Source organism: Stenella coeruleoalba (genome assembly GCF_951394435.1).
Source record: "Stenella coeruleoalba genome assembly, chromosome: 14".
Classification (NCBI taxonomy): Eukaryota; Metazoa; Chordata; class Mammalia; order Artiodactyla; family Delphinidae; genus Stenella; species Stenella coeruleoalba.
The window spans coordinates 23,250,281-23,266,279 of NC_137160.1; the positions used below are offsets into that span (position 1 = coordinate 23,250,281).

Genomic DNA, 15,999 nt, shown 5'->3' on the forward strand with positions numbered 1-15,999 from the left:
AAGAATTGCTGCCACAGCCAGTCTTTGGCCCAGTGACCACCTTCCCTGATTTTCCCAAATGCTTACCACGTGCTGTTCTGCGCACGTTCCCTGTAATACTTCACTTAATCAGACCCTTTCGTCGAGGAAGGTCCTATTATGACTCCCAAATGTACTGGTTTATTCCAATTCAGAAGGTGGTTTTGTGCATCCCAGAAATAAGAGTGTCATGGATTCTCTGGTCCTTTTACCAAATAAGAACTGATTTGGATTAAAACCGTTGGTTCAGTTGTTTGGGGTCATTGTTCCTCAGAAGAAAGAGACAAAGCACAGGGAGTTAGGAAGACAGAAGGGCATGATTTTCTTTTTTTTTTTTTTTTTACCATGGACATTCCTTCCTACAGAGTCGGCTGTCAGTTTTGACAGATGGCCTGGCTGCAGGAGGGGGGACAGAGGGCAAGCTCACGGTTAAGGCAGCACCAGGGAACTAGAGCCAGCTGGGCTGATTCGAGGCCTGAAATCTGGGCTGGACCCCAAGTTCCAGCCAGTCAGGGTGGGACAGGGAGCCCTGCTCCGCCCACCCCCACCCCGCTGCAGCTGTACCAGGCAGGTCAGCACGTTTCTTGGTGTCCGTGACCTCCTGGCTGCAGGCAAATAGGGTGGCGAGGGAGAGCAGAGGAATGGGGCCTCAGGGAGAAAGCTGAGGCATGTTCAAGGTCAGAGCTCCCCTCCCCTCTCGTCACCCACCCCAGCCCCTTGGCTGGTAACAGTTCACGGTGCACCTACTTCCTGAGGGATGTATTCATTCTAGTAAAAATTCACGATACAAAAGTTTGGGCGGGAGGCTGGAAAGCACAGCCACTCCACAGCTCTGTTGAGGGGTGCCTGGCTGAGGTGCTCAGAGACTCCCCTAAAGTGGCAGGAACCGAGGTAAGGGGAATAGAATTTCAGAGGACTCGCGGTTCCTGAAGGGCACAGTGGATTAGGTAAGAAGAGGTCTGGGGCCTTGAGAACAAGGGTCGGTGTGGCCGGGTCCGCTCTGATCTCTGCTGCTGCTGGAGCGTTTAGCCGCCCACCCCGTGGGGGGTCAGCACCTGTGGCTGTAGCGTCACACTAGGGGGCTAGGACATCAGGGGCCTGGGAGAGCCGAGCCATGAGCTGGATAACGTACACCGAGAGTTAGTTGATCAGATTCACCGTTTATGCCTCCGTCCACGGACAGAGAGAATGGAACACAGAGTGGGGCAGCTTTGATGGGAGGAGGGGGTGAGATGAGCCAGAGCAAAAGATTCCAGGGGCAGGAAGCCTCCCAGGGAGTCCCGAGCAGAAAGGAGGCAGGGTAGGTGGTTAGGGGGATGGCAGGAAGAAGAGGGTGCTAGAGGCAATTCACCAGCTGCACAACGTTTTTGTTTTTTTTTGGGGGCTGCGCCGCATGCCTTGTGGGATCCCAGTTCCCCGACCAGGGCCTGAACCCGAGCCACAGCAGTGAAAGCCCGGAATCCTAACCACTGAACCACCAAGGAACTCCCCAGCAGCACAATTTTAAAGCCATAGAGTTTAGAGCCGTATCACCGAATCCAACCCTTCTTGTACGGCCTTGAGTCATCGGTCACAGCCATGACTAGTGGCCAGAACCATCAGACCAGACTAAGAACCAGAACTTCCCTGCTCCCCCAGCAACAACTTCAGCCCCGTGATCCTTCTAGCACCCTCCAGCCTCCCCCAAATACTGACCCCAGTCCTCTGATTCCACGGGAGCTAGGAATACCCTCTTGAACACTGAGCATTCTTGAGGATTACATGCACCACCCGTATCAGCCGTTCTGGACAGACATACCTTGTGTGAATACTGCTGATCAACAATCCTCGCCAACCCGAAATCCCCAATCTTGAGCACGAGGTCCTCCGTGCTGATGAAGATGTTGGCGGGCTTCAGGTCCCTGTGCAGCACGTTGGCAGAGTGGATGTACTTGAGCCCTCGGAGCAGCTGGTACATGAAGAGCTTGGCATGCTCCTCCGTCAGCGTGCCCTGCTCCAGCAGGCGCGCCAGGTCGGTTTCCATGTACTCCTGGACGATGTAGGCCACGCTGAACTTGAACAGCTCGCCCTGCAGGTCGGCACCCTTGGACCCCAGCACCTCATACACCTTCACGATGTTGTCGTGGTCCAGGCGGCGGATGATCTTGATCTCCCGGAGTGCATGCTTCATGCTGCGGGCGTCGCTTAGGGTGATCTTCTTCACGGCCACCTTCCGGCGGGCCCTGCTGTCCACGGCCGACAGCACCAGCCCGTTGACGCCGAAACCCAGGGGTTGGAAGTCAACGAAGCGCCCGCCAAGGTCATACCCGTAGACGCTGGCGATGCAGTCGCCCTTCTCAGCCATCGTTGGCTCAGTGGTCAGGGGCTGACCATGGGATGAAGGGGCAGTCAGGAAAGGCCAAGTCCCAGCTCGTGGCTTCCCCAGCACACCTCATTCTGTCAAGTCCCAAGGGTGAGGGATGGTTCTTCTCCGGGTGATGTCACTGCCACCAGCTCCCTGGAGACAAGAGTGGCATATGTCCATACTCGCTGAGCTGCAGAAGTTGGAGGCTCAGACTGTTTCCTTAACCTGTACTGGGAAGGCTGTCCACCAACTCCTATGTATCCTGAGCCTCCCTGGAAGCTTAGAATGGCTCATGATTCTTTCAAATATAGCATATTGGAAAGAAAAACCAGTCTCTTTATCTATGTGAACGTAAAGTTCTCCATCATGATGGACCACAAAGTAGAGATGCAGAAACTCTCCCCTTTAAATCCTTTGTTAAAAGAGGCTCCTTCTTGCTGAAATGTGGTGCTGTTGCTGAGCTGGGTTCTTTTACTTTCAATGGTCCAAAGCTCAGTCGTATCACAGCCTTCAGCAGCTTGGGAGCTGCCCTCTGTGTCCCGAGCAGTATGAAGATATCCCAACAATGGATTCTAGAGGCTTGTAGGGACTTCTTTATACCTCTGCCAGCTCTCCTTTCTACCAGCTCCTCTTAGATTCTGAAACCCAAACCAGTCTGTTGAGCATTGGTGAAGAAAGCTGGAGAAATCCAAGTGCCTTTCATGAGCTCTACACCAAGTTACACCTGAAGTCCCAGACCTGAGGGCAGCTCAGCTGTCCAGCCAGGATCCTCTGGAGGCTTCAGATGTGGGCAGCATCCTCTGTCACCCCCTCATCCATACTACCTTGAATGAGACAGTGTTCTGCTGGATCCAGAGGGGCTGGCAGGAATGCAGCATCTTTCAGACCAAGTCTCCTTTCCTGTCAAAGAAACAATGTTGGGTAAATTTCCACACTTCAGCTTCCAGCACCTTCCCACTTGTGTGTCTTTTGTTAACCAGCCCAAGTGTTATTTGATCTGTCCAGCCAGCTGAAACACTGCTTGCTCAGGGGATTCCAGGCTTTGCACTGCCCAGCCACACCGCCTGCTGTGTGCGGCGCTCCCCTGGAAGGGAGAGAAGATGGATTGATTTGATAAGATCATCAACTGGTATGACTTTTATGTAAATGCCTGCTCCCTGAAGGTTAATATGCACAAACTGTGGGTGGCAATGATCAGCTCTGACCTTTGTGAAAATCATTTGTTATGCTCTCCAGACATACACAGCAGCACTAGCTGAGAAGGGTGAGAGTAAAAAGTAACTAGTTGCAGACAGAAAATAAAGGATCAATAATTTTGTTTTTCTACTTGGACCCCTTTTCTTCCTTCTTTTGCAAATGTCTTTGACTATTTTGAGAGAATTTGCCATGCACTGAGATTTAATTACTTTGTATCTCTTGCTGCCCATGTAGGCAGCATAAGCATACATACCAGATTATAAAGAAATTTTATTGCCCCCCTGGAATAGGGATTTTCTGCACAGCAAAGCAGGGCACAGACTTCTTAGCATGACACCAGGGCTGGCATGGTGAATTGTATTCTTTTTGATAATGGGAACCTAGCTCTTCAAAGCAATGAGTCAAATCATATCCTGACTGCTCCCTGGTGGCTGCTGACTCAAATTACAGGCATAGGACCTAAGTGGGGAGAAAAAAATGGCAAAACTAGCAATGTAAATTCAGACCTCTGAAGTAAAGGCAATATCATAGCTTCTAAGGAAGTGACAGGTTTTATAAGTTTATAAAGTCCACACACACAGAGAGAACAAACACTAGGACTGAATCTAGCCAGGGCTGCTTCTTAATTCCCATAATCCTGTAGGGTCCCCTCTAGGGATACTTTCACATCTGAACTCTGCAAATGATAAATGAAGCAAAACAACAGTCAACTCAATGTTCTAAAACCAAGGGGGCAAATTAGGGGACAGAGATGATCTGAAATAGTAAATAATCAGATGTCCTCTAAAGACTACTGATGAAAGAAATTTACCAAGAGTCTGGAACATAGTAATTGCTCAACAGATGTTACCTGTTGTTGCTATTGTTAAAAATTCCCTTATGCTTGAATAAGATGTACCTAATATTCTGATGTTTCATCAATCTTCAGCAATTCTACTCTGTACGTTTTTATCAGGCCCAGCAGCGAAATAATCAGAACTTAAGACTGGGAAATAATTGTAACAAACAAGTCCTGTGGCCCTCAACTGGGGGTGGTCCTGCCTTCCTTAGCTGCTCTGACGAGGAGTCACTACAGGCCTTTAATGAGCAGGGCCAGATTTGCCAATCATCCTGCCAAGCATCACTATCAGTGAATAACTGACACCCACCCCCAAACGCCAGCATCTCCACTGAGAGACTACGATTCTAGTCTGAGTTCTCACTTTACAGATAAGGGCACTGAAGCTCAGGGAACACCAGCTCAGTGCTTCTAGCATAGACAGGGTCAGTAAACATTTGATGAATTGATAAATGAATACCACTCACTCTGAGGATTCCTAGCCAGTTAGAGACAGTGCTGGGACCACCCACTGAGCCTGTCTATGGCCTGTGCTGTGAAGTCCACCTGGACACCTAATTTATGGGAACAAAAGAGCCACCTGGGACCCCATTCCATCCCTCCTCCAACTCCTGCTACCCAAGTCTGGTAACAGAAACTAAACTGGAACACCTTTCACTTTCTACCCATATACTTGGCCTGATTCCCAAGGGCAGAGCAAACAGAGGAAATTATATATTGCTTTATAAGGGGAGATGCTGAAGCCTTCTTCCCTTTCCGGCTCCCAATGGGCTGTAAACAGAGACAGGAATGAGCACCTAAGCAGGGAGATGACATCACCAGCAAGCTGAAGGCAGGATTTGTTCCACATCAGCTGCAGTGCAGATAATCTGTGGATAATTAAGAGGGGCTTTATTTTTAAAACTCTTTCTTCTTCCTCTCACAGGGGGAGGAAATATCTGTGTGTGTGTGGGTGTGTGTGTGTGTGTGTCTCAGTGGTCTGCCCAACATGCTATCAGCAGGAACCCCGTCCCCTTGGGAAGGCTCGATTCCAGCCAATCCACCATCCTCATGGGCTCTAAATACACTCTTTTCATTCCCATCCTGCTTCTTTGCTTGCACCTTTCTGGTTCCTGAACTATCCTGCTTCTTCCCCACTTGTTAAATTCCTGTCCATCATTCCAAATCCAGATGAAGTCTCACTTCCTCTCTGATTTACCATATACTAATCTGGGCTGTTACTTAACTTTTTATACATGTCCATCTCTCAACTAGGCTTTAAGTTTCTCAAGCCCAGGACACAAAGTAGTGCTTAGAACATAACTGTGAATTGGAGTTACCTGAGGTGCATTTGTTATGTCTACGAAACCGTGATGCCTACCTTCCCTAGACGGTCAGCCTCCTCCCCTTTCCATCGCTGCCCCAATGCAACGTGTTCATTGCAACAGGGATCTTCACACAACAAGCGCCAACTGCTCAGACAAACCAATATCTCTGAACTTCAGTATCATCTGCTTAGATGCTGCCTCTCTTAGCATTTCAACACGAACAAGGCAGCCCTCATCTGACCATTTCTCTGTTCCCATTTGAGTTTACTGTTATTCATCTCTTCTCAAACCTGCTTATTTTCTAAGTTTTCCCCTATCATTCCTCTATAATTTCTACCGTAAATGCTTTGCCTTTCCCTACAGGTGGACTGATTATGAAATGCCAATTACCTAAGAAGTCTCGGATTAGGGCTATTTTCTTGCATGGTGTACCAAGAGGCATGGGCCCATCGGCCCTGGAGAGGGGCGCATCCGGCATCTGGATGTGCCCACCTGGGCAGAGGAGTGAGTATGGCAGCTCTTGGTGTGATGCAGCATCTCAGGGCAAAGCACAGTCATTCTCCATTTAGGGGTGGTGACTCACAGCTGCTCTGAATCACAGGTGTGATTTGGAACCAGGGAGCTGGCATTCACCTTGAGAGGCGGAAAGGTCATGGGTTCAGCTGTGCTCAAATGACAGTCAGCTAGAAGAACACATGTAACTCTTCCAAGGGCAGCAAGGCTCCCACAATTCCATGGTGAACATCGTAATAAACACAGGAGTAGAAATCTCTACCCCAGGACTCCTAGCAATTGTGCTTCTTTTCTCCACTGATTTCTCACCAACTTTCCATCAGTCTCTTATTTGAGGCCAGTTAATTATCCTCTCATGCATCCAGCCTTTTAACATGTGGAGGCAAAGCAGAGATTGGTGGTGTGTGCCAACTGTCCCTTTCTGGGATTCCTGGGGCTGTAGTTTACAAAGCGGCTTTGGAGAGTCTCAATTTAGACTCACTTCCTTTGCCGCTCTGATCCTCCCAAACCTCAGGCTGGTGGCTTTCAGCAGGAACTAAGGCCTCCAGCATTGGAGGACATTTCCCAGATACTGCTTTCTTCCCTCTCCTGAGCACCCCAAAACTTGCAGGAAAACCTTCCCTGGCAGGGCTGACGTTTACAGTTGAACAGGCTGTACACTGCACAATTCCAGGTAGTACCATTCATATCAGTCAAGTCTGTCTGACTCGAAGTTCCGTGATCCTAATTGCTGCAGTCTATGTGAATGAAGTCCCTAGACCAGAGATTGGCAATTTTTTTCCTATAAAGGGCTAGAGAATAAAAATCTTAGGCTTTGTAGGACAGTCTCTGTTACAATTATTCAACCCTGCCTTTGTATCACAAAAGCAGCCACAGACAATACCCAAATGAATGGCATGGCTCTGTTTCAATAAAACTTTATTTACAAAAATAGGTGGGGGGCTGGATTGGGCCAGGGGGTAAGTTGCTCTAGACCCCTGCTCTAGATTGTGTAGGAATGCCCTCTAGCTTGTTCCCAAGGAGGCACTGAAGTGTGTGGTAACCGGACCCCTTTCCGGCTCTTTCTGCACCGTCTCCTCTCTCCTGGACTCAATCCCCTACTACCAGCCCCGGTTGCCCCTCACAGTGGCACTATCCCACGCCTGCCCTCCCCGGGAGGAACCCTGGGCTTGGGATCCCACCCAGGCTTAGTTCAGCTCATCTGTAGGTTTTGTGCCCTCAGGACCCAGCTCTCTGCTTTCCACAAGCTACCTTCCAGCTCTGCGATTCTATGGTGCTGTTGACGGGCCTCGCTCCCAAACCCCATGTGCATCTTAACAGAGCCTTTCTGGGGAACTGGTGAAGATGACACTATGAAGATGGGGTAACTACACACGTGGAGGGTTCACTCTGGGCCAAGGGACTGATTAGTTGGGTCTCACAAGAACCCCATGAGGTTGATATCATTCTCCCATGAAGCCCCCACAGGGAAATGACTTCCCCAAAGTCGCACAAGTAGCCAGTGATGAATCTGGGGTATAAACGCGGGTCTGTCTGACTCCAAAGCCCACACTTCTCATCACTGTAGCCCATTAGCTGAGCCCAAGTAGGTGATTCCCACCAAGAACCATCTAGACCCAATGTGACTTCCCAGGACTAGTGAAGGACAAATTTGGGGGATGCACACCGTGTGGTTCTTCTCAAACTAAAGCACAAGCCAGCCAGCTGCCTTTTCAGCCTCTGTTTAGCTTCAGTGTGGAGATCACAGTTAATTAGCCCATTTGATAAAAAGAAAAATTGAGAAATAAAACATTAAAATGAGACTAACAGTTAAGGAAAACTAAACCAAACCAAAAAGAAAACACAACACACAAAAAAACCCAAACAACAACAGCAACAAAAAACCTCCGCCAAGTTCAAACAGCCATAACCCTGCTTTCCAACCAGTACTTGACCTCTTCTTTAACTGTAAACCTCAGATGCCAGAGGCCCTGGCTGCAGGGACTGGCCATCCTAGAGGGTAGCTGAGCTGAGCATCCTCCCAGCTGGTCCTGTAGCTGCCACTGGTCACCTGCCCAGGAACCATTCCCACTTCCTCCAAAGGAACGGAAACCAAGTCTGGGTCAGCCATTGAGCAGCTGAGGCCAACTCAGGGTTGACTCATGGTTAGATGATGGGTCTAAACCAGGGCTTCTCAACCTCAGAATGATTGAAATTTTGTGCCAGGTCCTTCTCAGCTGCAGGGCTGTCCTGTGCCCTGTGGGATGTTTAGCAGCATCCCTGGCCTCTACCCACCAGATGCACTGTAGCACCCCCCCAGCTGTGACAACCAAAATGTCCCTAAACAGTGAAAACCATCACCAGTGCAGAAGGCACAAAACTACCCCTAGTTGAGAACCACTGGTCCGAAGCAGCAGTCTCCAGCAGTATTGGCAATTGCACAGAAGAGTTATTTGTTTGAGCTATACGGTACAGGGTATGTATCGCCAAAAGTTTAGCAACCCCAGCCTTGCTCCACTAAATGCCAACAGCGCCCCCTGGTTCCTGTGACAGCCTCACACACAGCCACAATCCTAGAGGGCAATGACATCTCCCACACGCATCCCTGCTGAGGGCCATGAATCTAAGTCAATCGTGCTATCCCAACTCCCCTTTGATAATGGGTAGTTTAGAGGTGATCATAGCAGCCAGTTCTGGACAATAAGCCTTAAAGGCACTAGAGGGGCCTCACTGAAAAAGTTTTCTTCCCCTACTCCCTGTCCTTAGATGCACTTGTAGGAAGAAGTGGTGTTGGTGCCACACCATGTGGGGACAAGCTTGGAGACCAAGCCAGCACACCAGAGCTGGCAGATGAGCATGGGGCCTTGTAGACATCGCGGAGCCAAGCCTGGAAATGCCTGCCTCCAGCTTTCTTGCCAAGTGAGATGGTCGAGCTCTATTTTTGTGTAAGACATTTTTACTGTCTTTTTCCTTTTAACCTGAAGCTGTCACTGTCCACCTGATAGTAACCTGCTAGGTATATGGTTGGTCTAAGTGGGAAATAAAGAGATGTAGAACATATGGCTCCTGACCTCAAGGAGCTTATATTCCTATAGGGAGAGAAGGACCACATAACAATGACAGCAACAGTGCAAGAATATTTGGGGACCAACTTCATAGTTCCACTGCAAGTGCAGTAAGAGGCCCAGGAAGATCAGTCAGAGAAGCCTCCTGGAGGAGGGGGAAGGCAGCTTCCAAGACCGCCACCAATGGTCCCCGCCTCCTGGCTTCAGCTCTGTGGAATCCCCTCCCCTAAGCCTGTGTGGACTTACTGACTCACTTCTAAGGAACAGAATATGGCGGAAATAATGGGATGTCACTTCTGAGAATCAGGTTATGAGAAGACTGTGGCTTCCATCCCAGGTGATAGCTCTGGGGGAAGCCAGTGGCCATGTCATGAGGCAGCCCTGAGGGGAGACCCGGGTGAGTTCTTGCAACGGGATCTTCTGAGGCCCGCTGGCCACTAAATGAGTGAGCCAGGAAGCGGATCTTCCCCAAAGTGAGCTTGAGAGGACTCCAGCCCTCTCCGGTGGCCACGGCCCCACTGAAGGCTCACAAGAGACCTTACACCACAGGCACCCAGCTAAAAGCTGTGGCCGGATTCCTGACTCACAGAAACTGTGTGACAGCAAATGCTGTTTAAGCCAGTAAATACGGAGGTATTTATTATAGACAATAGGTAACTAACGGAGAGGAGGGACGCAGAGACCTCGGCTCTTGACACGTCCAAGATAGAAAAGATGCAAACTTGGCCTGAAATCTTGAGGCTTTGGGCATGGGGTCCTGGGTCTTACTGGATGGGCTTAGAGCCCATCAGATTCCAGAGCCAGACAGAACCTTGGGAAGTCAGCAGTGTTGTTGCAGGGGGTGGCGGTGGGGGAATCTTACCTCCCTTTTTTCACTGACTTAACCCCGGGGGTGAGTTCTGTGTCTGGCACACAGTGAGGATTCCAGAAATAAATAGCAGTGGACACAGGAATGGCTACGTTGTGCGGTAAGATTAGGATTATGACAAAGTATAACCCAAATGGAAAGACAAATTTAAAAAATGTGCCCCCTGAGGCGCAGATCAGAAAGTTTTTGAACCCCTCCATGGTGAGTGGGAGATAAAGCAAGGGGCTCAAGCAACGATGCCACACAAGCCCCAGAGGAGAGGTGACCAGGAGGCGTTTCCCCACCAAGGAGAGGACTGCTAGTCCCAAGGCAGTGATCACTGTGTTACCTCTGATTTTTAGCATCGGGGCCCCCAGGAATCAGGAGAAACAACTCTTCCTGGTCTTCCAGCTCTTGAAGTGAAGTACCACTCCCCCGACCCAGCAGGGAAACAGGCTGGAGGTGTTCATGGGCAGTAAGGCACCCGAGTCTGGAAGCCCCTTCTGTTTGTGGAAACCCACATGCACGGGCAGATGGTTCTTTCCAGTGTTATCACCCATGAGGCCAGCTCAGGCTGCAGTGTCCCGAGCCTCTCTTGTCCCCAGGACCACTCCAACTGAGGTCCCGGGATCCCCTTCATACACCAGCCGGCAGGACAGTAACCAACTCAGGCCCAAAGCACTTCTTGGCCTAAAATATGTGTGTCTCAAGCAGGGAGCCAGTGACAGGCGCCCCAGTGAGCATCCGCCTCTGAGATGTGCAAACTCCCTTAACGTCCCTTTGAGGCAGCGAGGCCACTGGCCCTGGTTTGTTTCCCTTATACGGTTTCCTCCAGAACATGCCGGTGGGGGTGCCACCAAGTAAGAAACAGGAGGGGAACCTGTTTTATCCTCATCTCCCTGAGGGGGGATGGGAGGAGAGCTACAGAGGGCTGGAAGGAAAAAACGAGCAGCTAGAACATCAGACTCTGGGATTACTGCCTCCCCCAAAAGCAAACTCTGGGCGTATTCAGTTCAGTCTTTCCTCTGCCTTTTTCTCTTGAAAATTACGTAACCACCAGGGAGAACAAAGGCTTCCCAAGCCTCCCAACAATACTGAAATAGCACAGAGAGAGATTCCGGAGGCCTCATTTGGAGCTCTGATGCCCACATCAGCGCAGAGCTGGGGGCGGGCAGTCAGTCTGGGTCCCTGAGTGTGGGGTGCGGGTGCCGGTCGCCACGGGAACAGCACGGGGGCAGGAGCTGTACCTGCCTAGGCTTGAGGCTGGGAGTCCGACTTTCGGATCACCAGTGTGTGAGGGTGTGAGTGTGTGCCAGCGATTAAATCCTTCTGATTTGAGACAATCCTACATTTGACCTTTGTAGACGCAAAGGGAAACTTCTCATTTTTCTTTCTTTTCTGTTTTTTTAAAGGAAGGAAACCTGGCATCACAGAAGATGTGGGCCTCTTTCAATATCTAAATCAGGACAGTTATGACTTAAGTGGCTAAATAAGGTGAGCCTCTTTGGGGCTTGCTTTGTCCGGACTGTATTCTAAAGGGTAGAGATCCCAGCCAGGGTCTAGGCTTCTCAAAAGCAGAGCCTGCATCTTTCATTTCTCCCACACATTGTTGTTTTTTTTTTTTTTTTTTTTTTGCGGTACGCGGGCCTCTCACTGTTGTGGCCTCTCCCGTTGAGGAGCACAGGATCCGGACACGGAGGCTCAGCGGCCATGGCTCACGGGCCCAGACGCTCCGCGGCATGTGGGATCTTCCCGGACCGGGGCACGAACCCGTGTCCCCTGCATCGGCAGGCGGACTCTCAACCACTGCGCCACCAGGGAAGCCCTCTCCCACACTTGCTTTAGCACCCACTGCAGAGTGCCCACGGGCCACTGTGTCTTCCTAAATTCCGAGATTACTCTCTGTGAGCCCAGGTTTCATGAGAAAGTCACTTCCAGGCACATGGTCTGCCTCAGCTGGCATTTATCGAGGACCTACTATGTGCTGGGCACGGTGACACACGTCCAGTGATGTTTGAACTTTCACAGCACACTGTGGGGAACTATTCCCTGACATGAATGAACACTGTGCCAGTGATCTGTGCATGGTAGGCACCTGTTTCCTCCTCTTCCTTCCGTTTTGAGAGAGCGCAAGCAACTTTCTGAAGATCACACACTAGAAAGGGGTTGAGCCCGCTTCCTGACCCAGGCTTGGTTGCAACGCCAGTGCATTCTGTCATCTCCCATGGGGACTTCTGTCATGGGGGGTCCCACCCCCATCCCTCTCACATTTCAGTGCTTGCTTTTGTTTTTCTAGTTTCCCCAGTTCCTTGGAGAAGAAGAATTTGCTTTCCTCCTTTAAGTCATCTTGGAAATTGGCATCGCTTCTAAAGGTCTCAGCCTCTAACCTCATAGTTTCCTTGACTCTACTCACCAGCCATACAAAATGTCTTTCAGCCCATTGAAGATGTCACCTTCTCTCTTGCCTCTGGGCCTCCACACATGCTGTTCCCCCTCCTTTTCCTCTGGCTAATTCTTATTCATCCTTTGGGTACAAGTTTAAATGCCCCTTCATCCAGGAAGCTTTCCCTGATACTCCTTTCCCTCCCCAGACTAGCTTATCTGTCAGGTTGTGTCCTTCACCTCCCCCTCTCATATCACTTTCTCCCTTTTTGTTTCAGCTTTAATCGCTTGTCTTCAGTGTTTGACTGGAAGCTTGGTGAGGGCAGGGACCCCTTCATGGGCATCACTCCAGCCCCAGTGCCTAATTACTAACCTACTCAATAATTAAATAATACTTGGGCAGAACAAATGCATTCTGAGAAGCCCCATGCTCCAGAGGACCATTTACAAATTCAAATTTGTGAAACTCACTTCTTTCCTCCCTGTTAGAGATGCCAACCAGATGTGAGAATTTCACAAGTCTTTTTTGACTCAAATCCTCTGTGCAGTGCAGTCCCTTTAAGTAAATTTCATAGAGTTCTTGACTTCTTTCACTGGTCTGCTTCTCACCCAGTTTCCTGGCCCATTATCCAGCAAATATATCACACACTACTCCCTCCTACTCTCATGGAGGCTAATCATTGACAGGGGTTGCACTCAGAGGTACAAAGAAATCATTCATAGAGCAGAAAAAATGTCCCCTCTCCTGGTGATTGCATCTCCCTGTTCACAAGTGACAGAAGAAGTGGTATTTTGACAGCTCAGGTGACAGCAACAATGTCTGGCCCACACGGGACTGCCATAGCTGAGGAGGAAAGCCATAGGCTGGGAGCCAGGAGGCCTGGGTTCGAGTCCTACCACTGCCTGGGAGCTCTCTAGCAAGGAGTTTCTAATCTGTGAAGTGGGAATAACCATGCTTCCCCACTTACTCGTGGGAGTCAGAACAGGGTGGTGATCTGAATATACTTCCAAAAGTATTTCGCACAAATTGGAGGTAAGTCACGACCACAAACCAATTATACTAAAATTAAACCACTTCCACAGTGATGTTAGCTGGGCTCTAGGGGGTCGGAACTGTTACCCTTTCTCATCCCTTCACAGTCCTCCAAGAGTGAGTGGCCTCTGCATGGGAAGAAGTGAGTGTTGGTTCACTAGCCATTGCACAATCGTTCTGAGTCTTTTTTTTTTTGGCAGGGGGCAGGATGAGGGGAACTTTAGGCTAAATTATCCCTGTCTTCTCTTATGACCTAGAAGACACTGAGACACCCAGCCCAGGATGGAGCGTCTAGGAGTGAATCTACAATGAATCACTGCAATGGACCGGATGTTTGTATCTGTGTCCCACACACAATTCATATGTTGAAATCCTAACCCCCAATGTGACGGTATTAGGAGGTGGGGCATTGGGGAGGTGATTAGATCATGAGGATAGAGCCCTCATGAATGGGAGTCCTGATAAAAGGGACCCCAGAGAGCTCTTTCACCCCGTTTGTACCATGTGAGGATACAATGTAGATACAATCAGCCACCTGCAATCCTGAAAAGGGCTCTCACCAGAAGCCGACCATGCTGGCCCCGATCCTGGACTCCCCAACCTCCAGACCATAAGAAACAAATTTCTGTTACTTATAAGCCACTCCGTCTATGGTTTGGTTGTAGCAGCCTGAACAGACTAAGATCTCACCAAGGGGCTGACCAAGTCCATCATGGTGAGGCCATTTGCTCTCACTTATTAACCTCCATGTATCCGTCACCCTCTCCTCGCTCTCCTTGTGAGTGCCTCCTTCACTGAAAGCTTATTAGACCCCAAGAGTCAGAACCCCATGCCACAGAGATAACGCTGTAGGAACCTGACCCATTGGAGGGGAAATGTGCTGACGGGGTACTTGTTTTTCATTTTCCTCCTCGCTCTAGCAGAAGAGATACTAGGGAGTGTCACTGCCTTTTTGGAACAATGAACTCCCACAAGCCTGTGAGGGATTCCACATGCAAATAAGCCTCTTACGTTCGATGGTCAGTGACATCAAACCCCACCGGACATAGAAGGGGGAAGGAAGGAAGTGATCAGCCTTCCGATGGATCATGAACTCCCTGGAGAAGAAGACAGATGGCTCCAGTGCCTGGGAGGGGAGTGGAGGAAGGTTGGGAAAGAAAGCAGTGGAAGCAAGAGAGTAAGAATGAGGAGAGAGAAGGAAGGGTAACAGGAAGAAAGAGGGATCCTGTCCCCACTCCCAGAGGCCACTCCTGCCTCCTTATTGAGTCGCTGGGCTGTTGTTAGCACTTGGCACACACAGACCGTCCTCACAGCCCGGGAGCCTTAGACACACACATCAATAAAGTCCTCATTGCAGAAAATGCTGGAACCTTGACAAAAGCAGCAGTATGACCAACACAATACAGCGCATTAGCTTGACAAACATAATCGTGCCAGCAGCCACCAACTCCACGGCTCTCCCAGGTACAGGGGGTCCTGGGCAGGAACTGGATTTCACCAGCTCAGTGTCATGAGCTGGAAACCTGGATCAGGCTGGCACCGAGGCCAACACAGTGTAAGCATTTGGGTGGGACAGTGACGTAGGGAAGCATTCCTTCACCTCTCCCATTCTCTGCAGACTCCAGATAAACGAACCTTGGGATTTGATGAGTTCTGAAAAACCAGCACAAACCAGGCTCTGTGTCCTTGTTATGCTGGAGTTCTCAGGTGCCAGGAACAAGAGAAAAGCCGATGGGTATGGGCAGGGGGCTGCCTGGGGAAGGGCTCAGCCACTCCCAGGCTTAAAGGTAGATCCAGCTTCCAAGCCACCCTTTGGGAGGAAGGCTACTGGGTAGACATTGCCCTCAATATCTACCAATGCTATAGGGCCAGGGCAAATGAGGGCTCAAAGGAGTAGGTAAGGCAGTTGACTGGGTGGGCATGGTGGACAGAGCTGCCTTCCAGAACATGAGGGAGGAGGTAAGGCCAGATGGTAAGAAGGGGTGGCGGGAAGGAGCTGCCCCCTCCAGCACTGGTCACCTCTCGCTCGGAGTAAGCAGAGAGAGATGACCGTCGTCCCCTCGTATCCATGGGGATTGGTTCCAGGAACCCCTGTGGATACCAAAATCTGAGGATGCTCAAGTCTCTTACATAAAATGGCATGGTTTTATGGATGCAAAGGACTGACTCCCCTGCTCACCGGGGGTGGTGGATGGAAGTGCTACCCACCCATCAATAAGAACCTCCTAGGTGGGAAGAAGGTTGCTTTTACCTTCTTACCTTGTAAGCCTTTATATTATGACAAAAATGACAAAAATCAATGACAAAAATCTCTTTCTTTTTTCAAGCAACAATGTAACTTGTTTTTAATTTAGAATCTGTTTCAACTGCCCAAACTATGAATTAGGATCCCAAGTGCGGGCAGATAGAGTCTCGGGATTAGTGCCTGTGCTCATGAGGCCAGGCTTCAGGAAGCCTGGAGAGAAGTGCAGTGTGG

At 49.9% G+C, this 15,999-nt stretch overlaps 1 protein-coding gene across 1 annotated transcript in view; it reads right to left on the minus strand.

Annotated features, from left to right (window-relative positions):
* The window catches only part of MAPK4 (mitogen-activated protein kinase 4), a 177,495-nt gene that overhangs the window by 72,498 nt on the left and 88,998 nt on the right, over positions 1-15,999 (minus strand). The window contains exon 2 of the mRNA XM_079942913.1: positions 1,817-3,262. Within this exon, the coding sequence (XP_079799039.1) occupies positions 1,817-2,362 (546 nt within the window). The 5' untranslated portion in view covers positions 2,363-3,262. The remainder of the gene's footprint in view (positions 1-1,816; positions 3,263-15,999) is intronic.